Raw genomic sequence first — 22,597 nt, forward strand, 5'->3', positions numbered from 1 at the left:
AAGATCAGACTTGCTCAAGGTCATAGAGCTAGACAATGGCAGAGATCAGACTTGAACTTGTATCTCTCTGACCTGAATTACACTGCAGCTTGCTATCAGGCTATTGTTGTACTCCTGAGTTCTGCCATTCTTACAAAGGGTCAACAGCCACGGCAGGATGTCCAGAAAAAAGACAATCAGGAGGATGCAGGCAACCATCCCCAGGGAGGCGCACATGTGAGGGATGGGGAATGGTCAGGACACCGGGCAGTTGGAATGGAACCAGGCAGAGGCACCAGCTGTTACAGCCTGCCCATGTTTGGTGAGGAGGTGATGGTGTTATCATTCACACTTCAAAAATTTCTCCTGCATCAAGGGATGGAGACACTAAACTTATCCCCTCTCCATTCAGTCTGACCCTGGATTCTCAGAGTTAGAGGGAATCTTAAAACACATGTAACCCAACCTCCTACCTCAGGGTCAGTTACTTGCTGCTACTAAGTGCTGGAGTCAGTGCTGGAGTCCATGTTTTCAATTCTAAACTCAAAGCTTTCTTGCCTGTACTTAGGCCTCTTCCTATTCCTTCCCCCTTAAAGCAGAGCTGCATGGTTCAGCGCAGCTCTCCAGACACATCTTGGGAGCTGAGATGCAGAGACTGCTGCTGGAGTGGGGAAGAGGGAACCTACTGGATCACTAGGGCAAGCTAATACCCACTGACGATACATAATATCTAAAGGCAGAAGTACTGCACCAAGAATTACAGCTCCTGGAGCACGAAGGCTGGGTGGATTTGGGTCAGGTACCTCCATGGTTCACTTCCTCTTGGCCTTCTTTCCTGTCCCCCTTCTAAGTATGACAGCTGGCTCACCAAGTTTCTCTTTAACAGACCCTGCCCACTGTCTGGGCAAAGGGTAGGGAGGGGACTTGGAAACCAGATCTTCCAGTGCCCACAGCACCAGCAGGGAATTATTCAAGATGAGATACCGAGACACAGGACTTGAGTGTGTAGGCGGTGGTGAATGTCGTACAAAAGCCCAGAGTGATAAGACAGGAGCCTGGGGTACCAGCTGGAGGGTGCTGGCCAGGCAGGGCACATCTGTTCTCAGTAAGGAAGACAGACAACATGAGAGTGTTCATTTAGGGCCCGAAAAGGGCAAAGGCCTGTCCTGGGAAGGCCGAGGAAGGTCGGTGGGCATAACAGCATGAAGGATGACATCGTGAAAGAATCTGAGCTTGAGGGTCCCGTGGCCTGGGCTCAGGTACTGCTAACTGTGTGATCTTAGGACAGTCATGTCACCTCTCTGAGTCTCATTTTCCTCATCTGTGGGATGGTCATAGTGTTGTTCAAGAACTAAATGGTCAGACTATTATTTAATAGAAACTAGTAGCCACTTTCCCAGAGCTGGCATTTTGCTCATCTTACCCAAGCCGAGCAACTGAGTGGTGGTGTCTAGGACTTACCGCTGGAGTCCTGGAACATATGGTCGGTCAAATTCATCTTGCCCAGGGGTCCACCCAGAGGTTTTTGTTCCATATACTGATCTTCCCAGAACAGGGGGTTCCTATTAGCTCAAAGCAGAGTTTCTCAGAGGTACTTAGCAGCCGCTGGCAGACACAGGCCCCTGGGAATCGGCAGTTCTCTTCTCCTCCCTGTGTTTCATTCTTCCACAGGAACCTGTCTGATGCAGAGAACGTTAGACTCTCACCTCTGGAAAGGAGGGCCTCAGGGCCCTGAGATAATTTCTTTCTCTTAAAGAGGCCATCTTCAGACAGGCCTTCCCCAAGCACACGGTCCAAAGTCAGCATCCCAGCCTCTCTGCCTCATCGCCCTCTGATCTCTTAACTAGAATGTGAATTTACCACAACCACTGATTAGTTTGCTTGCTTACTGTTAGTCTCTTATCATAAGAACATAAGCTCCACAGGAACAGAAAGCTTCCCTGTTGTGGTCATCGCCATATACTTGGGGCCTAGAACAGTGCCTCTCCAATTAATAGGTTCAACATACATTCGTTGAGTGAATGAATGAATAAATGCCCAAGATTCTTCTGAGGAACCCAACCAGGGTCACTCAGCCTCTATCAGAACCTTGGCAAGTCTCCACCACAGACTTTCAATCCCTTCATTGATGGTAAATCTTTATCCTTTGAAGGAGAAGTTGATTTAAGACAGTCCAAAGACATCTGGGCTTCCCTTGTAGCTCAGTTGGTAAAGAATCTGCCTGCAGTGCAGGAAACCTGGGTTTGATCCCTGGGTTGGGAAGATCCCCTGGAGAAGGAAATGGCAACCCACTCCAGTATCCTTGCCTGGAAAATCTCATGGACAGAGGAGCCTGGTGGGCTGCAGTCCATGGGGTCGCAAAGAGTCGGGCACGACTGAGTGACTAACGCTTACTTACTTAAAGTCATCTGAACCAACCAAACTGGATGATAAAGTAGGTGATGATTGATGTGGGAAGTGCCGATTGTGGAAGTTGAGGCACTTTGTCTGCAGAACCAAGAGCAGTGTCCCAGCAGAGCCTGGAGGAGGTGGCCCCGCCTGGGTGCGTGGAGAGCCGAAGGGGCCGGGGTGCAGAGGACACTGCCCAAGAGCTGCCATCACGACCCCTGCTGTGGGTGGGAAGTGGGGAGAGATGGTGTTTAGCACCAAATGAAAGAGGATCTGTCCCCCTCCACCCCCCACCCACGGCCACACCCCCACAAAGAGACCTGCAGGAGACATCAGGAAACCCCCTAACAAGGCAGGAGTCAGAGCCCAGAGCCCAAATGACATAGATGAGTCACTAAGCCTGTCTGGACTCAGTTTCCCCCTTTGGGGAATGGGGCGAGGGTGAAAAGAATAAGGTAGGACTACAAAACGCATCACTGGCTCAGTGGACATGAGTTTGAGTAGACTCTGGGAGTTGGCGATGGACGGGGAGGCCTGGCGTGCTGCAGTCCATGGGGTCGCAAAGAGGTGGACACGACTGAGCGACTGAACTGGACTGAACAGAATGACTAGTTCCTCCCCTTCTGGTGTCTTCTTTGGATGTGCCCCCCGTGTACATTGTATTGTTTTTCTAATAATCATCCTAATTGCTCGAGTAATACTAAGAACTCCTCTGTGGAGAATAGCCTTTATAAGTGTTAAGAATTGTTTTTATTTTTAATTTTGAAAGGAGGGAACATCATAATTTTTTTAGTTTGGGGCTTCTGAAAGTTTTTATTTTATTAGGAACATTCATATGACTATAAACTTAAAAGGAACAGAAAGATAGTCCTTGAAAAGGTGCTTTTCTACTCTTCACCCCAGGCAGCTAGTTCCTCTCTCTGGAGGCAACCAGCAAACATAGGGTGTTCATGTTTGCTCATGAACACCTTACGTATATGAGCAAACACATACACACACACACACATACACACACACACACACAGACGTATAGATGCATACAAGCAATACAGTTTTTTTCCTGTGGATGATAGCATACTATATATATTAATCTGCCTCTTGCCTTTTCATGTGATACACATTGGAGTTAATTCGTTATCAATATGTAAAGCTCTTTCTCATTCTTTTTTTCATCTGCCAAGCGTTCTACTCCATGGATGTCCATGGTTTATTTAACTGGTCTCCTTGTGGACATTAAGGCTTTGTTTCCAATTTTTACTCTTCAGAGGATGGCGCAATTATTAAACATATTCAAACATCATCTGCACAGGCATGAATATATATGTAACATTAGCTTGTTAAGGCAGCTTTGAAATCCAAATATTAAGAAGTCAGTGTTTCTTTTTAAAATCCAAAAATGAAATGTTACCCAACTTACTACCCAAGTAATTTGCCAGATTTCAGTTCACGTTGCCATTGGCTATTTCCCGAAATCAAAATGCTCCTCAAAAAACAAAGATCTGAAAGCACTAAGGATATTCAACAGAGCTGCCTCATCTCAGGAGGCTGTCCTCTATAAGAACCAAATGCCATCAGCAGAACAAGTGCAGTGTTTCCCCGGGTGACTATGAGGGTAGAATAACTCGCAATGGCACAGATATTTCCAAGTGCTTCAAACAAGAATTACTGAGACCCAATCCATACTCGAGAGTGCTGCAGTCCATGGGGTCCCAAAGAGGTGGACATGGCTCAGCGACTGAACAACTGCAATCCATAGTCTGCTTAACATAAGGAGACCAATGGTCTAACGCAGCAGGCAGTTCCCAAAGTGTGGTCTGGGAATATCCTAGGGGTTATCCTGGGGGTTCCAGAGAGCCTTTCAGAGGTTTGGGAGCATAAAAACTCTGTCATCATAGTGCTAGGAGGTTAGTTGCTATTTTCACTCTCGGTGTTTCTCAAGGTCCAGTGGAGTTTTCCAAAGGCTACGTGACATGTGACATGGCAAAGACTGACTGCAGAAGCAGATCTGAGAATCTAGTTCTCTTTTACCAAGCTAGATATTAATCATGAGATTGGCAAAAATGTCAAGCAACACTTTTGTTCTCACTAAATTTTTCATGATTTGGAATATATGGTTAATTTTTCATAGAAGTGTGTTAACTGTATTAATATGTAATGGTTATAGTACTTCTTTAAAAATTAGTTAAAACTTATTTTTAAATTGTCAGTTTTAATTCCTAATGTGGTAAATGCAGATGGATACAGCCTGCTGCTGCTGCTGCTGCTAAGTCGCTTCAGTCGTGTCCGATTCTGTGCGACCCCATAGACGGCATCCCACCAGGCTCCGCCATCCCTGGGATTCTCTCCAGGCAAGAATACTGGAGTGGGTTGCCATTTCCTTCTCCAAGACCAGCTGTTCTCAGATTTTTTGGTCTCAGTGCCCCTTAATACTCTTAAAAATTTGCTTATGTAGGCTGTAAAGCAAATTTTTAAGAGTATAAAGGGGCACTGAGACCAAAAAATCTGAGAACAGCTGGTCTGAGTTTCTTCACCGTAGGGTGGGTGTGGGCACTTTACCAAGGGTGTGATCAAGGAGCACAAACCAAAAGATGCAGGAGAAACAGAAACGGGCTTCTTCAAAGAGCCGTATGTGTCAAGGAGAACAGATAATCTCTTGGAAAAGAGAACTCTCTGGGGCCTCCTGGCTGGCACTATGGCAGCTGTGTAGACAGGCTCTGCCAGAGAGGACAGAGCCCTGGTATGGGGGACAGGCTCTGAGGTGGGGTGACCGGAGAGAGGAAGCAGAGCTTTTGTGCCAGACTAAGCTGCTGACTGTGTACCCCTTGGATTCCGGGGGTCACCTGTCCTGCTCCAGACAAATTCACACTGCTGGCTAGGGTCTGAAATTCTAACGAAGTATTTCATTCTCTTGGCAAAAGGCAAATTCAATCCCAAACAACGTTAAGTGTTCAAGCTTACACACTTGAACACTTAGATGTTATTTAGATGCATTAGAAGGTTGCATTTTATTAAAACAAAAATGTGTATCCATGCCTGGGTTAGGGTAGTTGAGTGAGGGATGGGGGAGGGGAGCGCAGGACTGAGGATAGGAAATAAGTCTGGAGACCAAAAGTTATTAAATAAATGGACCATAAGAGCTATGCCTGGACCCATGATGGCAGAGCGCCACTAACAGAAGAGTTGGATCAAGCTAATTCTGGGAAACTAAAATGAAAGAAAAGAGTCCAATCCAGCCAAAATTTTAAAAAATTTTATGGTATGTACCCAGCAGAACAAAGCAGGCTACAGGGGTAGAGAGGATTTAGACATGGGCCCTGGGCTCAGAGAGTGGTATCCCCTGTCCTCCCAGCCCAATCTGCCAGGAAGGGTCTCCACTGACCCCCCCAACAGCTGTAAGAAAAAGCAGGTGTGTGGTCAGTGCTCAAGTGATGTACCAACAAAGGGCTATTGGATCAGAGAGGAAGGACAAACCATTCCAAACTTGGGCAATGAGGGAAGGCTGCATGGAGGAGGTGCCATTTGTGCTGATTCTGAACAATAAGAAAGCTTTCTATAGGCAGTGCTGAGGCTCTGAAAGTACCGTGGTGCCAGGAGCAAAGGAATATGCAGTCATTTCTCCCTTGGTGAATATCTGAAATTATTCATAAGAGGAGGAATCCTGGACACCTGAGGCTGAAGGGAAGCTATCACCTAGGATGGTGGAAGGAAAGAGGGCCAGAATCTGGGGAAACACGGTGTGGGAAAGACAGTTCACAGACGAGAACTCAAGAGCCCTGTGTGGACCAAGATCAGGTCTGATGCGACTCAACCAGCCCACGGCCAGCACCTGGAACGTAGCAGGCCCACAGTAAATGCTTGCTGTGTGAGGAAGGATGGGACACACTCCTTTTCTCCAGTCTGGCCAGACATACTGCTGTAATCAAGTGGGGTCCTCAGGAGAAGAGGGGGGAGGGTGTTCAACCAAACTTCCCCCTGGCTTCCGCTGATGTCACTATTCTCACCATTTCTGGGACTTCAACCGCTTTTCTGGTTGTTTTTGCAAATTTTCATTTCTCAAAATAGAAACCCTGTGTCCTCTTGAGGTTTATTATAGAGCCATTTATTGGATGGGAGTTGCTGTAAAGATCATCTTTAGGTTTTCAGTTTGCACAGTGGCTTATTTGCAAGCTTCAAACAGTTACCTTAACATTTGGCTTCCTAAGAAAATGAGGATGTTAACCCCTTAGGCTCCTACAGAAGTTCAGCACTGGACCTGTAAAATCAGCAACTGTCCACAGGTAACTTAACAGGAAATGATTTCAAATTCATTGGAATTACTGGCTTTTACTGGCTCTGGACATGTACTTCATTCGATTTTAAAACAATACAATTTTTAAGGAAAGCATATTTTATCGAGTACAAAATGGAAACACATCTCTCATACACATCTCATGATTTCATTTACGATTCAGAACTGGGAACATCTCCCTGGCCTCCACGTAGCAGTTTGAAGGATTAGGCATACGACTTATCCCCATTTGTAGATGAATTGACAAGGATTCCCAGGGAATGAGGAATGAATTGCCCAATGACTCTGCGAACCTCAGGAGGAGCATCCAAACACATGTCTCAGGATCACTTAGCCTGTCCTTCATTTCCTACACAGGTTGTTTCTCTGTATGTGGGAGCACTTTATTAGCTGTACTGGCCATAAAAATGTTTAGAGTAGCCAAGGATGGTTGCTCAGGTTGTTTATTGCTCAAGGTCATGACATCTAAGGAGACTACTCCCATCATAGATATCTTTGACTACTGATTCCAAAGGTAGGTGATTTATACCCTTACTACAATAATTTTCTGAAAAATAACAATAAATTATCTACCAAAAATCCATTTATTATGATAATTTTCTGACAGATGGAAATAAAAAGACTCTTGCTTCGTAAGTAAAGCAGAAAGAGGTTGATGAAGACCTCGTTAACTGAAAACATCTACAATGACTAGTGCTTCCAAACAAGGAGCTGCTTTTCCAACTGCTGTTTTGATTTTTATCTAAAAAAATTTTAAATCCTATATAAGTATTTGTGTATTGGCTAAATTTAAAATTTTGCCTTATAATTCAAATTGTCCACCTGAACAGTAGTTCAGAGTTGCTAATTTTAATCTACCAGATTTTAAATATGATATAACTCAACTTTTGTAATAATGAATGTTCATTTCCGTTACATATATACAAAATAATTGTGCTAGTGCTCAGTCATCCAGTCATGTCTGATTCTTCAAGACCCCAAGGACTAGAGCCTGTCAGGCTCCTCTGTCCACAGGATTTTCAAGTAAGAATACTGGAGTGGGTTACCATTTCCTCCTCCAGAAGATCTTCCCAATTCAGAGATCAAACCCTTGTCTCTTGCTTGGGCAGGCAGATTCTTTACCACTGAGCTACCTGGGGAGCCCTACAAAGTAATTATGTACATTCATAAATTAGAGATTGCTGTATAATGATTACCCTGAAATGGTTACCACAGTAAATTTAGTGAACATCTATATCTCATACAGATACAAAATTAAAGAAATATAAAAGAAATTTTCCCTGTGAAAATATCCTAAGTAAATCTTAGGATTTACTTACTCTCTTAACAACTTTCATATGTAACATACAGCAGCGTTAATTATATTTATCATGTTGTACCTTACGCTGTAGTACTTGTTATTTTATAACTGGACGTTTGTACCTTTTGACTGCCTGCATCCAATTCCCCCTCCTCCACCTCCATCTCTGGTTACTATAAATCTGATCTCTTTTTCTATGTTTGTTTCTGAAGTATAATTGATCTATAGCATTATGTTAGTTCCTGTTACACAGCATAGTGATTTGATATTTCTATACATTTCAAAATGATCACAGTAAGTCTAGTCACCCTCTGTCACCATACAAAGATACTACATAATTATTGACTATATTCCTTATACCATACATTTCATACCCATGACTCATTTACTTTGCAAAGTCAACGTACTTTGTACCTCTTAATCTCTCTCGCCTATTTTTCTCCTCCCCTCCGACAGCCTCTTTGTGTTTGTCCTCTGTATCTATGACTCTATTTCTGTTTTGTTATCTTTGTTAATTTGTTTTGTTTTTTAGGTTCCATATGTAAGTGAAACCATACAGCGTTTGCCTTTCTCTGTCTTGCATATCTCGCTTGGCATAATACCCTCCAGGTCCATTCATGTTGCTGCAAATGGCAGGAGTTCATTCTTTTTACAGCTGAGATGATAGAATAATAATATTCTATTACTTTCCTTCTGCCCTATATAGAAGAAATTTCTTTAGGACAAAAATTAACTGCAGTTACATTTCATAGCTTGCTACATAATATTTTTAAAAGTTACACATTCTAAAATGAGAAACTAAGCTCATATATTATTTTCCCCATGATATTGGAAAGAAAAAAGATATCAAACCCAAAAACAGAAATTGAAAACCTGCCTACAGAAGGAAAGAAATAAAATGATTTGTGGACTTCCCTGGTGGCACAGTGGATGGGAATCTGCCTGACAACGTAGCGGACACAGGCTCGATCACTGGTCAGGGAAGATGCTGCATGCCATGGAGCAACTAAGCCCATGCACCGAAACTACTGAGCCCACGAGCTGCAACTGCCAAGCTTACACGCTGCAACTACTGAAGCCCTCGCGCCTAGAGTCTGTGCTCTGCAACAAGATAAGCCACCACACCCGGAGTCCCCTCCGCACTGCAGCTAGAGAAAGCCCATGCAAAGCAACAAAGACTCGATGCAGCCAAAAAAAGGAGAAAATGGTATGCATTTTTGAATAAAACTAGGGAGAGAAAAGGTGAAATAACAAAAGGATACAGATAGGAGTTCAGAGTCATAGATTTCACGGAATGTGTCACAGAAACGTGAGCAGGATCCGTATTTACATTTTCATTCCATTGTCAACCAGAACTGATAGATTTCAAGGAAAACTAGAAAAAATGCAAAGAACCCAAATAAATAGCCTTGTAGTTTGAATGTGAAACAAAGGCTCACTCTTGTTGAAAACTACCCATCTCAGGTAGGAAATGTTTACTTTACATAAGATGATACAGATTGGAAGTTTAGGGAAATATAATGGACAAAAATTCTTCTAAATGGTGAGGAAAAAATACACTAGATTCTGTTTGCATACATGTGTGCTCAGTCGCTTCAGACCTTTTGTGACCTCATGGACTGTAGCCCTCTATTCATGGAATTTTTCAGCAAGAATACTGGAGTAGATCGCCATTTCCTTCTCCAGGGGATCATCTCAAAACCCAGGTCTCCTGCACCCTCTGCCTTGGCAGGCGGGCTCTTTGCCATCGCACCACCCGGGAAGCCCAGATTCTGGTCACTTTATTACATTTCAAAGGATTTGCAGGTTGCCAACACTTTGAGAATGAAATAGATCAACTGGAAAATAAGAAAGAGCACAAAGATTGAGAGCATTTACCGCTATTTTTGTGTGTGAAGAATCTGAAATGAACATTAATAGTAGTATTGCATATTCAAATTTCAAATCTGATTGGAAAAAATATGTGATTTTTAAGGCTGCAAAACAGATTCTATATGATAAAGAAAATATTGGCATTCTCTTGTTGAACACATAATATACACAATTATGTCTTTAGCAAGACATTAGCATTCAGAGGATCACCCAAGAAAATATATGAGTGTTCAAATGAGATTCTTCATTTACAGAAATCATAAAAGGATAATAGCAATAGAGCAGAACATTTATCCAGGATACAAACACCAAATAGCATACACACTGTTTAGTGAATGAAAAAACAAAAGTCAAATAATTAAAAAATAGGAGATTTGTTGACCAAAACAGTTTTGAATTCTTAAGAAATGTTAACAATGAATAATTCTTAACAAATGAATATTGTTAAGAAATGCCTCCTGTGAAAACTATATGCAGGTCAAGAAGCAACAGTTAGAACAGGACATGGAACAACGGACTGGTTCAAAAATTGGAAAAGAGTACATCAAGGTTGTATATTGTCACCCTGCTTATTTAACTTATATGCAGAGTACATCATGCAAAATGCTGGGCTAGATGAAGCATAAGCTGGAATCAAGATTGCTGGGAGAAACATCAACAACCTCAGATATGTAGATGATACCACCTTGATGGCAGAAAGTGAAGAGGAACTAAAGAGCCTCTTGATGAAGGCGAAAGAGAAGAGTGAAAAAGCTGGCTTACAACCCAACATTCAAAAAACTAAGATCATGGCATCCAGTCCTATCAGTTCAGTTCAGTTCAGTTCAGTCGCTCAGTTGTGTTTGACTCTTTGCGACCCCACGAATCGCAGCACTCCAGGCCTCCCTGTCCATCACCAACTCCCGGAGTTCACTCAAACTCACGTCCATCGAGTCGGTGATGCCACCTAGCCATCTCATCCTCTGTCGTCCCCTTCTGCTCCTGCCCCCAATCCCTCCCAGCATCAGAGTCTTTTCCAATGAGTCAACTCTTTGCATGAGGTGGCCAAAGTACTGGAGTTTCAGCTTTAGCATCAGTCCTTCCAAAGAACACCCAGGACTGATCTCCTTTAGGATGGACTGGTTGGATCTCCTTGAAGTCCAAGGGACTCTCAAGAGTCTTCTCCAACACCAGTCCTATCATTTCATGGCAAATAGATGGGGAAATGTAGCAGTGTCATATTTCATTTTCTTGGGCTCCAAAATCAATGCAGTGACTGCAGCCATGAAATTTAAAAATGCTCACTCCTTGGAAGAAAAACTATGTCAAACCTAGACAGTGTTTTAAAAAGCAGAGACATAACTTTGCCGACAAAGGTCCATAAAATCAAAGCTATAGTCAAAGCTGCTGCTGCTGCTGCTGCTGCTAAGTCGCTTCAGTCGTGTCCAACTTTGTGTGACTCCATAGACGGCAGCCCACAAGGCTCCCCTGTCCCTGGGAGTCTCCAGGCAAGAACACTAGAGTGGGTTGCCATTTTCTTCTCCAATGCATAAAAGTGAAAAGTGAAAGTGAAGTCGCTCAGTCATGTCCGACTCTTTAGCGACCCCATGGACTGCAGCCTACCAGGCTCCTTTGTCCATGGGAGTTTCCAGGCAAGAGTACTGGAATGGGGTGCCATTGCCTTCTCTGATAGTCAAAGCTACTACTGGTTTTTCCAGTGGTCATGTATGGATGTGAGAGTTGGACCATAAAGAAGGCTGAGCACCGAAGAACTGATGTTTTTGAACTGTGGTGTTGGAGAAGACTCTTGAGAGTCCCTTGGACTGCAAGGAGATCCAACCAGTCCATCCTAAGGGAAATCAGTCCTGAATATTCACTGGAAGGACTGATGCTGAAGCTGAAGCTCCAATACTTTGGCCACCTGATGCGAAGAACTGACCCATTGGAAAAGACACTGCACTGATGCTGGGAAAAACTGAGGGCAAAAGGAGAAGGGGTGACAGGGTGAGATGGTCAAATGGCAGCACTAACTCAACGGACTCGAGTTTGAGCAAACTCAGGGAGACAGTGTGGACAGAGAAGCCTGGCATGCGGCTGTTCTTGGGGTTGCAAAGAGTCAGACACGCCTGAGCAACTGAACAGCAACAGCGAGAAATGTTAAATATTACACAGTTAACATCTAAGACATATCTCTTGATGTAAGCCATGTGAAACACTTATTCTTAGATTTGTAAATTTTCAGAATGCCAATATATCTATATGACATCAAAGAAATTTTTTTTCCACAGCAAATTATATAGCTAGAGGAAGATTTTTAGTAGACCGTCAACACCATAACAAGAAAACACTGAATCTAGGCTGTAATCATAATTGAGGGGCAGATACAACAATGACAAAGAAGTTATGACAAACTTAATGGATTTCAACATAAAATCCCCCCATGGTTCTAAGGCTGCCCATTATTTAAGCCTAGTACTAAGTAATATAGCAAAAGTTCTTTCAACATTGTCAAATGCTGTTATATTATCCAAGAACTGCGAGACTTCAGAGAAACATCGGAGAGCATTGAAAGCAGTGTAATCAGACTTGAGACAACCATCAAATAAGTGATGAAAAAGTCAATTGAAAACATTGTGACTTGAAAAACTCAATTAGAGGCATTATGGGAAAGTCTTTCAGAAATCATTGATATTAATAAAAATATAGATTTTTAAAACCAGGCCAAAGCTATGCTCTTGAAAATATATTTTTTAAATATATTTGTTCATCACTAATTTGGTGTAAAATTTACAACATAAATATGAAAAAAGCAAAACTTAATGTACATAATATATTTGAAAACATCACAGGGATTTTTAAATGCTTTAAAAAAACACAGTTTAACCCAATTCATAAAACAGTTAATGAAATATATATTATTGATGCCAAACAAATTGTAGTCTTTTGACATTGATGCCAACTTCTCCAAAATAGAAAATATTAAATAAGGGAAAGAGAAGACTCATTTTATCTGTGAACCTAGGACAGGTCCTTTTACAATCCAAAGGTCAACATCAAAATAAAAAATTCTCTTCTATTAAAATAGCGGAAACAGCAATAGCTCTTTAAAAGATGCAATATTCTAGACAACGTGTATAATTTGAAAAAAAAATTATGAAAAGTATGAGCTTCTACAACCATTAAAAATACATGATTAAGGGAATTCTCTGGCAGGCCAGCAGGTAGGACTCTGCGCTTCCACTTCGGGGGGCCTGGACTCTATCCCTGGTCAAGGAACACGATCCAACAAGCCACACAGCACAGCCAAAGCAAAAAAAAAAAAAAAACCAGGCCAAAATGGAGGACCGTGGTAGCAAATGCGCCAGCGATGAGACATTGATGTTAGAAAAATCTAGTTGACTCACATGAAATGCGTCAATGCATTTGCATCTGTAATATATTGGGCACACTTTACTAACACCATTGTAGCTCTCAGGATATAATAACCTTGGCAATATCAGTCACCAGTGGAAAACATAGTTTCTCACAATTAAAATTAGTAGAAAACTACTTAGCATCTTTCACTACTTTTTCAGTTAACACCCACAGTGTCACAAGGAACACTGTCAAATCTAGTGACCAAGACACTGGAACGAGGAGGACTGACATTATCACAGAAAGTGTTATTATTATTATCAGGCATAAATCTGCTTGCTAACGGTCGGTGCCTCCCAGCGACTGCCGGCATGTCGTCCAAAGGCCTTACACAGGCTGTGACGCCTGTCACCACCTGGCTGCCCGCATTTCCAGCCTTGTCGCTTAGCAGTTTCTTTTACACTCAATACCACCACCAAACTGATCTTCGTTTCCCAGACCCTGGGCCATCCTTCCCTGTATGTAGGCACCCGGATATCTTCTTTGTCTCCTATTTTTCCACCAGGACTAAAGTGAGCTGTCCCTTCCTCCAGGAAGCCTTCTTTCTCACCAGTCTCTACCCCTCAAGGTCACTAGGCCAAGAGACTCTCCTACACTTCATCTCAGACCACAGCACTCGTCACACACAGCTGAAGTCTTCTGTAACCTTGTCTGGCCTCCCCACTAGACTGAGACCCCTCCCCAAAGGAGCCAGGACTCACCAATCATTGCATGCTGCTGGAAACCCAGACTCGGGCACCTACCTGATGCTCAAGAAATGTTTAGACAAACATGCATGCAAATGGCCAGTTACATAAATAAGTACAGTTAAATAAGTACTATCTCACTAACAAATAAAGTAAGTTAAAACCATATTTTTTAAAAATGAAAATTCTCAGTCTTGGCTAGTGTTCTGGACACTCTCTGACAGATGGGCAAATTGTTACAATCTTTGTGAAGAACAATTTGGTGATATGTATCAAAAAGTCCTGGACATGACCATACTTCTTTGACCCAGCAACTCCACTTAGAGGAATTTATCCTGAGGAACTTGCCAAGGATGTGTGCAGAGATTCAGCCCTTAAGACAGGTGACTGCCAAACCATTTTAAGGGCAGCAGTGAAGACACATCCTTGATACTCAGGGATGGTGGACTTTTGTGTCAACTGTGGGATATCCATAAAGTGGAATAAGATTTAACCATTGAAGTGTTCTGTGAAAAGATGCTCACATCATATTGCTTAGTCAACCAAAGGCAGATCAACACAACAGAATATCAAACACTCTCCATCAAAATGAACACGTCCTATGTGTGTGGGTCTGCATATGTGCACTGAGTGTTCTTCACTTCCCCACCTAGCAGTATATTACGGCCATCTCCAGGTCCACATCTTGGAAAGACAAACACCCAAAAGCTAGTGATGATTTTCTCTGGGTGATGAGCTTCCTCGTGACTTCATAGGCTCCTTTCTTACTCCTCTGTGCTTTCTAATTTTTCTGCAGTAAACGTACATTGTGTTGAGAGAGAAGAACAGAAAAAATATAGAAGAGGAGAGAGCTTCCCCAACTCCCCTGGGCATCAGGCCCTCACAGGAGTGATGATAAAAGGGAAGAGACTTAGAATTAGGAGAGTAGGGTTGGGGGGCAGATGAGCGGAAAACTCTAAGGCCTCCAGTACCATGATAACGGAAACCTTGGGAAGTGAAGGTAGTTCTTTAAAAGAAGTGTTCAGAAGCAAATGGAATGGCCAAAGGCAGCCCAGGCATAATTGAAGTTGCCCATGAACCCAGCAGCTGGAGGAAAAAAAAAAAATTCTCCTGACAGTAGAACTTCTTCTCACAACCCCTAGCTTTCCCTTTCTATTTATGGAGCATCTCTCCTTGCATCTAAAAAGCTCTAATTTATCTTGCAGTTCTGACCTCTTTGTAGTAACGTCTGCTACTTCTAATGTAGGTCAGTGAAGCAGTTTGCAATGAACCTGTTTTCCTGCCAGGAATATATTTTGATATGTGATGAGCAAGGGTTAGACCATCTTCATTTTCCTGGGATCTATTTTAAAACACATTTCAGTAAATGTCACATTAATCTAGTGCACCCAGAGCCTGATCCTCACTGCAGTCACTTTATTTATCTCATTTTGAAATCCAAAAGCCATATGCAGAGGAGATGTTAAGTAAATACCTGTTGTGAAGCAGGAGGGACCGCTGTGAAACAGGGAGCCAGGGAGGGAGCCAGGCAGAGCTCCATCAGTGGCTTGGGAAGACTCTGCTGCTGGAGCAAGGACTCAGGTTCTAGCCCCCTATCCTCCAGGCCTCCTCCTCCATCGTCCACCAGACACCCTGCCAGCTTTCCTGGCTTTTTCATTTATGTGTGCATCCCAGAGGAAGGACTTGCCACATCACTGGTGCATTGTTGGGGAGGGGGCGTGAGGATCCTACCAGGACCCCATGAAGGCCTCACGGCACCTCCAGCATCACCCTCCTGGGTGCTGTCTCTCCATCACCCTTCTCACCACCTCCCTCATCTTTATCCCCACCCGGCACACCCAAGGGCACACTGCCAGGATTTCAAGGTGCGTTCAACTAGAGATGCGGCTGAGTCCTTAGAAAGGTGTGTTGACTTTCTCCCCATCGCTCTGTGGACCCCTGAATGGGCACGTGTGGGCCTCACTCCTTTCTTCCCTGTCTTTGAGGACGGAGAGCTCTTCCGTCAGCTTTAGGAGCAGGTGAGAGGGCTGAAAATGGCAAGTCAGCAAAGAGGTGCCACCCTGCCACGCCTTGTTCATTCAGCACGAAATGAGCACCTACTATGTGCTCCCTGCCTTGAAAGACTCTCAACCCCGTTAAAAGCACACAGAATTTCCCTCCACATTTTCTCAAACTGCCAAACTGCTCCCTGGGGGTGATGACGTGCCCGTGTAGCCTTGCTAAGATTAAGCCTTGTCACTTTTGTCTTTGTTTTTTCATCCAGTTTTCCTGTTTCTGAAGGTCGTAGTCTTTTAAGGGTGCCCTGGTGGCTCAGACGGTAAAGCGTCTGCCTACAGTGCAGGAGACCAGGGTTCAATCCCTGGGTCGGGAAGATCTCCTGGAGAAGAAAATGTCACCCCACTCCAGTACTCTTGCCTGGAAAATCCCATGGACAGAGGAGCCTGGTGGGCTACAATCCATGGGATCGCAAAGAGTCAGACACGACTGAGCGACTTCAAAAATATAATAATAATAATTAGCTTCAGCAAAAGTGAAAAACATCTTTATCTTGTTCTTCCCATTGAAGCTGCTGCCTCACAAGTTTAGGTTACCCACCCATGGTCTTTTCTTATGGATTCTCACAGAAAAACTTAACTTGAAGGTAACTTTGACCAAGTCTGTTGTCAACATGCTGAAAGATGTTTTTAAAAGCTAGTTTGTGGTTTGTTTTTCCAGAAGTAACTTACTAAACTTTTGCTCAAATAAAATGTTTCCCTCCTTTTATTTACAGCCACACAATATTAGTAAAGGGTCCCAAACTATGGGTCCCTAAAATATGTTGCGGAGAAGGCAGTGGCACCCCACTCCAGTACTCTTGCCTGGAAAATCCCATGGAGGAGCCTGGAAGGCTGCAGTCCATGGGGTCGCTGAGGGTCGGACACGACTGAGCGACTTCACTTTCACTTTTCACTTTCATGCATTGGCGAAGGAAATGGCAACCCACTCCAGTATTCTTGCCTGGAGAATCCCAGGGATGGGGGAGCCTGGTGGGCTGCCATCTATGGGGTCGCACAGAGTCGGACACGACTGAAGCGACTTAGCAGCAGCAGCAGCAGCAGGTCTTCTTAGCAGCAATCAGAGGGCATTGAATAAAGAGGTTTGAGTAAGTCCTGAGTTGGGGGTTGGGGGCTTAGGAAGCTTAGCTGCCTAAGCTAAGCTTAGGGGAGCATGGGAGCTGCAGCTGGCCGAGCCCCGGGCTGGACCTGACTCACTCCTTAAGATCAGCTCTGACATGAGAGACGCTGTTGTCAAGAGGCCTAAAGGGAGCCCTCCTCGGGGTTCCTGGCTTTGATGCCGCTCTCGTAAAATGGCTTTTCAGGGAGAATTAATAAGCAGGTTTTGGAGAGACTGGCATTCCTCTCTGATCTGCTAAACAGATAATGAGAATTTCTAGTCATTAGAGCAACGATACCAGATCAAAATTCCCCCATGACACGCACCAGCATGAAACCACTAGGAAAATGCCGGCCGTGTGGGAGGGCATCAAAAGCCCCCTGATCCTTGAAAATAATTTGAGGTTTCCTGCCCACCCACACAATGTGGATTCCCCTTCCAGGTTTTAATTTTCAGCATATTCAACAGAAATTTGCACATGCGGAATTAAGAGTTTCTTAGACTGTTGGAAAAAAAAATTTTATTTAGGAAAAAAGTCCTCTAATTTCAGGTGTAAACCATCAGTGATTAAGTGACAAAGGCAGCTTAATTCTGTTTCCCTAGCGAGCAGACCTAGGATCACAGGTGTAAAGATCCTCTCATTTTACAGAGGCAAAAGCTACCTGTCCTAAGCCACTTAGGACATGAGGAGCCGATGAACCCAGGTGTTCAGAGGCCCAGTCCTAGGCTGGTTCCTCGAACCACCTAGAAATCTATGATAATGCATCATCCAGGGTCTTGTTAGTGAGTCCCTTTCAAATTCAGGCAGGACCCACAGGTAGTGGGGAAACCCCTGTAGTTTCATTTCAAGTGAGGCCAAAAATGAAGCTTGTGCTGCTGGTCAGGGTAGAGGGGAAACTTGCACTTGAGCCAGACATACCAGCTTTCAACTTCTGACTCTTCACCTCCTACTAGGTGGGTAATCTCGGGCAATTTACCAGAGCTCTCTAAGCCCCAGTTGCTTTATCTGAAAAAGTAAATATCCCCACCCCACAGAGCTGGCTGGACAATAAGTTTAAAGGCGATAACATTAATGAAGCTGGTAGCCCTGATGCTTAATAAAAGTTCATCCCCCTGCTACTTGCTGCCACCTGAATCCCTTTATCCTAGAACCAAGGGTCTGTTACAGAGCAAAGCATTGCTAAGTGTAATCAGTGACTTAACAACTGAAAATAGAAGATCCAAAAGCAGATTCTGAAGACTTTAGATTCCCAGGACAAAAGGCATCTCTAGTCTGATCAGAGAGTTGAGGGGAAAAGGGAAAGGTGGGAGAAGGGAGACCAGAGCAGTACAGACCCGAGATGTCCAATAGAAATACAACGGCAGCCACATGTGTAATTCCAAATGTTCTCGTAGCCACATTAAAGAGAGTAAAATGAAACAGACGGCATTCATCTTAATAATACATTTACCGGCAGTTCAACCCTTGTCCTAAGAGACTTAGACATGCTCTAACCCCATGGATGGTGTTCCTTCCCGTTGGTCTCGTAAACAGCTATCAGATTACGCATCTGATTTGGAAGTTTGGGAATCTAAACAGCTGTCAGATTACGCACAGTGCTCTAGGGAGCAGCGTAAGGGAAGCAGGAGGTGCCTTGCTCTCTAATCCCTTAAGGCCCATTTTATTCTTGTGGAGCCCAGATGCCAGACCAGCGGGAAACAGAAAGCAGTCCCGGCCCTCCGAGAGCGGGTTACCTGTGTCCTGGGCCAGCAGCAGCAGCGCGAGGGGCCGTCCATGTCGCAGGGCAGCTGCGCTCACCACCGGCTCTCCCCGCTCCGCCCTGGCCTCTTGGCCGTGCCCCTCCCTGGAGCGCCTCTTCATTTCCTCCACCGCCTGGCTGGGCTCAGAGGGAGATACGCCAACGGCTGCTTGCAGAGCTATCTTCATGCTGTGCTGGGGTGGGCCTCAGCAAAACCACAAAGAGATTTGCTTTAGATTCCCTAGCATTCTTTTTTTTTTAAGCTCTCCCTCTCTGTAACTCCATCCTTGCTCCCATCCTGAGGTCCTTTCTCAACTATTCCTGCTGAGAAACTAATTCATACCAAGGAGTTAATGGCTCAGTGAGCCATCTTTCCCAGCTATATTTGCTGAAGGACCACATATTAATAAAAAGAATAGCTGAAATTGATCGAGTGCTTGCTAGCACCAGAGTGCTTAAAAGGATCTCTGGCTGGCTCAGCATCACTAATCATCACGAAAATGCAAATCAGAACCAAGGCCCCACACCTGTCGAAATACTGCATAAATATGAAATCTAGGAAAATGGTACTGTTGAATCTATCTGCGGGGCGGAACAGAGACACAGATGTAGAGAATGGATTTGTGGACACAGCAGGGAAGGAGAGGGTGGAACGGATGGAGAGTGTAGCACTGAAATGCACATACCACCATGTGTAAAACAGGTAGCTGGTGGGAAGCTAGTGTATAACACAAGGAGCTCAGCCTGGTGCTCTGTGAACTCAGAGGGGTGAGATGGTGGCAGGGGTGAGGGGGGCTCCAGAGGGAGGGAATATGTGTTTACTTATGGCTGATCCATGTTGTTGTACAGCAGAAACCAGTACAACATTGTAAAGCAATTATCCTCCAATTAGATAATTTTTTTTAAGTCAACAAATAAAAAGTATTGATGAGAATGTGGAGAAAAAGGAACTCTTGTGCACTGTTGGTGGGAATGTAAGCTGGGGAAGCCAGCGTGGGAAACAGATTGGAGCTTCCTCAACAAACAGAACGACCACACAATGCAGCAATGCCCGTCCTGGACATGTGTCCAGAGAAAGTGAGAACACCGATCAGGAAAGGGATCGGTGCAAAGTGTTCATTGCAGCACTGCTGACAATCGGCAAGATACGGAAGCAACCTAAGTGTCCATCATTAGATGAATGGATAAAATAGATGTGGTATATGTACCTACAATGGAACACGTGTGCCTGCGTGCTAAGTCACTTTAGTTGTGTCCGACTCTTTGTGACCCTACAGACAGTAGCCTGCCCAGCTGTTCTGTCCATGGGATTCTCCAGAAAAGAATACTGAAGTGGGTTGCCATGCCCTCCTCCAGGGAATCTTCCTGACCCAGGAATCGAACCCTCATCTCTTATGTCTCCTGCATTGACAGGCGGGTTCTTTACCACTGGCACCGCCTGGGAAGCCCACAGCGGAATATACTCAGCCATAAAAAAGAATGAACTCTTGCCACATGCAACAACAGGAGTAGACTTAGTGAAATAAGAAGTCAGACAGAGAAGACAAATACTAACTATATGATTTTACTTATATGTGGAATGTAAAAAACAAATGAACAAACATGAAATAGAAGCAGAGTCATGGATACAGAGGACAAACAGGTGGTTGCTGGAGGAGAACAGACAAACGAGGGACATTGAGGTACAAATTTCCAGTTAAAAGTAAATGAATCCCAGGTATGGAATGCAGTGTGGAGAATACGATTGTATATAGAATCTTCGTATGGTAATAGAGGGTAATTGTATTTATTATGGTGATCATTTTGAAATGTATAGAAATATCAAATCACTATGCTATGTAATGGGCTTCCCTGGAAGCTCAGCTGTAAAAAAATCCGCCTGCAATGCAGGAGACCCTGGTTCTATTCTTGGGCTGAAAGGATCCCCAGGAGAAGGGATAGGCTACCCACTCCAGTATTCTTGGGCTTCCCTGGTGGCTCAGCTAGTAAAGAATCTGCCTGCAATGCAGGAGACCTGGGTTTGATCCCTGGGTTGGGATATCCTCCAGAGGAGGATGGCAACCCCCTCCAGCATTCTTGCCTGGAGGAGCCTGGTGGGCTACAATCCATGGAGTTGCCAAGAGTTGGACAGGACTGAGCCACTAAGTACACAGCATGTGCTATGTGACAGGAACTAACATAGTGCTGTGCGTCAGTTACATTTCAAAAACAAACTCAGAAAGACATCAGATTTGTAATTACCAGAGGCAGTGGGGGGGTGGGGTGCGGATTGGATGAGGGCAATCAAAAAATGCAAACTTTCAGTTATAAGAGACATAAATGCTAGGAAAGTAATGTACAAAATGATAAATATAATTAACACTGCTGTATGTTATAACTGGAGAAGGAAATGGCAACCTGCTGCAGGATTCTTGTCTGGAAAATTTCACGGACAGAGGAGCCTGGTGGGCTAAGTCCGTGGGATTGCAAAGAGTTGGGCATGGCTGAACTCATACACACACACATATATGTTATAATACATACGAAGGTTGTTACAAGAGTAAGTAATTCTAAGTTTTCATCACAAATTTGTTTCTATTTCTTTCATTTTGTATCTATGTGAGATGATGGCTATTCACTACACTTACTATTGTAATAATTTCATAGTGTACATGGCAGATCATTATGCTGTACACCTGAAAATTATACAGTGATGCGTGTCACCTCTGTCTTGATAGAACTGGAAGGAGTAAAAAGGATCTCTGGCTGTGGTCAGAGGGAGGCATGACCATAGAAGGATGTCAGAGACACGCACCTTTGCTGGCTTTGAAGAGGACGGAAGGGGCCCTGAGCCCAAGAATGTGGGCAGCCTCTGGAAGCTGGAAAAGCAGGCTAACAGATTCTCCTCTAGAGCCTCTAGAAAGGAACACAGCCCTTCTAACACCTGGCTTTTAACCCAGAGAAACCCAGATCAAACCTCAGGTATACAGAACTATAACAAATTTGGCTTGTTTTAAGCCATTGCATCTGTGGTCATTTGTTACAGCAGCAGTTGAAAACTAATAAAGTAACATAGTCACATGATTCAAAATTCAAAAAATACCAGAAGATGTACAACGACAGGCCTTCTTCTCACCCTGCCCCTACTCATCCAGTTCCCCTTCCCAAAAGCGCCCAGTGCTGCCAGTCTCAGGTGACACTGGCCTGCAGGGCGTGAAGCAGGATTTCCATTTTCCTCCCAGAAGTTGAAGTCGTGATACGGCTCTGAGAGCGCTGGATCCTAACCACTAGAGCACCAGGGAGCAGTGGCTATTGACAAGAAATAAGTTTCCACAAAGAGAAGGAAAGTAGTGAAGCGTTTATCAGGAGGAAAAGGGGTGTGTGTGGCTAGAAACACGGGTAGGCGCAGAGAGACAGTCGCGCCCTTGTGGTAGTTAGAGTCACTCGTGCGGAGCATTTCTTCCAGGTTTCCTTTGGCCAATCATCTTGCTTTGCCTGGTTCTGAGTCCATATTTGGTTTATCTCAGGATTCTCTCATGTGTGTGCATGAATCTCTTAGCCAAGATGAATTCTAGCAAAGAGACCTACAGGTAGTTGACATCACTCCCTTTTTGACCTCCAAGGAGCCTTTCTGTGCATGCTAGTCAGGAAGGTCTCCTTGACCTCGAGAATGAGAAATACACGGCCTCTGTCTTTTATCTGTGCAGGGCTCAGCTCCTCTCTCACTCCTGCTGTTTGGGTGGATTCACAGGGGACAAACTCTGGCAGCTCAGCCTGGGGCCCATCCATCTCCTGCGTCACCACCAACTTTCTGGTATAG

The 22,597-nt window shown here is 44.2% G+C and overlaps 1 protein-coding gene across 7 annotated transcripts in view; it reads right to left on the minus strand.

Moving 5' to 3' along the window:
- Positions 1-22,597, minus strand: part of LOC147357088 (uncharacterized) — a 49,250-nt gene that overhangs the window by 3,798 nt on the left and 22,855 nt on the right. Inside the window, exons 1-3 of one of the 7 annotated variants that reach the window (XM_086342915.1) lie at positions 18,794-19,003; positions 2,378-2,588; positions 1,441-1,654 (exon numbers count right to left, since the gene is read on the minus strand). In XM_086342915.1, the coding sequence (XP_086199041.1) occupies positions 1,441-1,513 (73 nt within the window). In that variant the 5' untranslated portion in view covers positions 1,514-1,654; positions 2,378-2,588; positions 18,794-19,003. Of the gene's footprint in view, positions 1-1,440; positions 1,659-2,377; positions 2,589-18,793; positions 19,096-22,597 lie in introns of those variants that run through there. The other 6 variants (XM_086342914.1, XM_086342911.1, XM_086342916.1 and 3 more) reach the window with 6 other exon arrangements.

The sequence above is a fragment of the Bos grunniens genome, chromosome 16, assembly GCF_055505025.1.
Source record: "Bos grunniens cultivar Pamir isolate PY7600 chromosome 16, Bosgru_T2T1.0, whole genome shotgun sequence".
In the NCBI taxonomy this organism is placed as follows: Eukaryota; Metazoa; Chordata; class Mammalia; order Artiodactyla; family Bovidae; genus Bos; species Bos grunniens.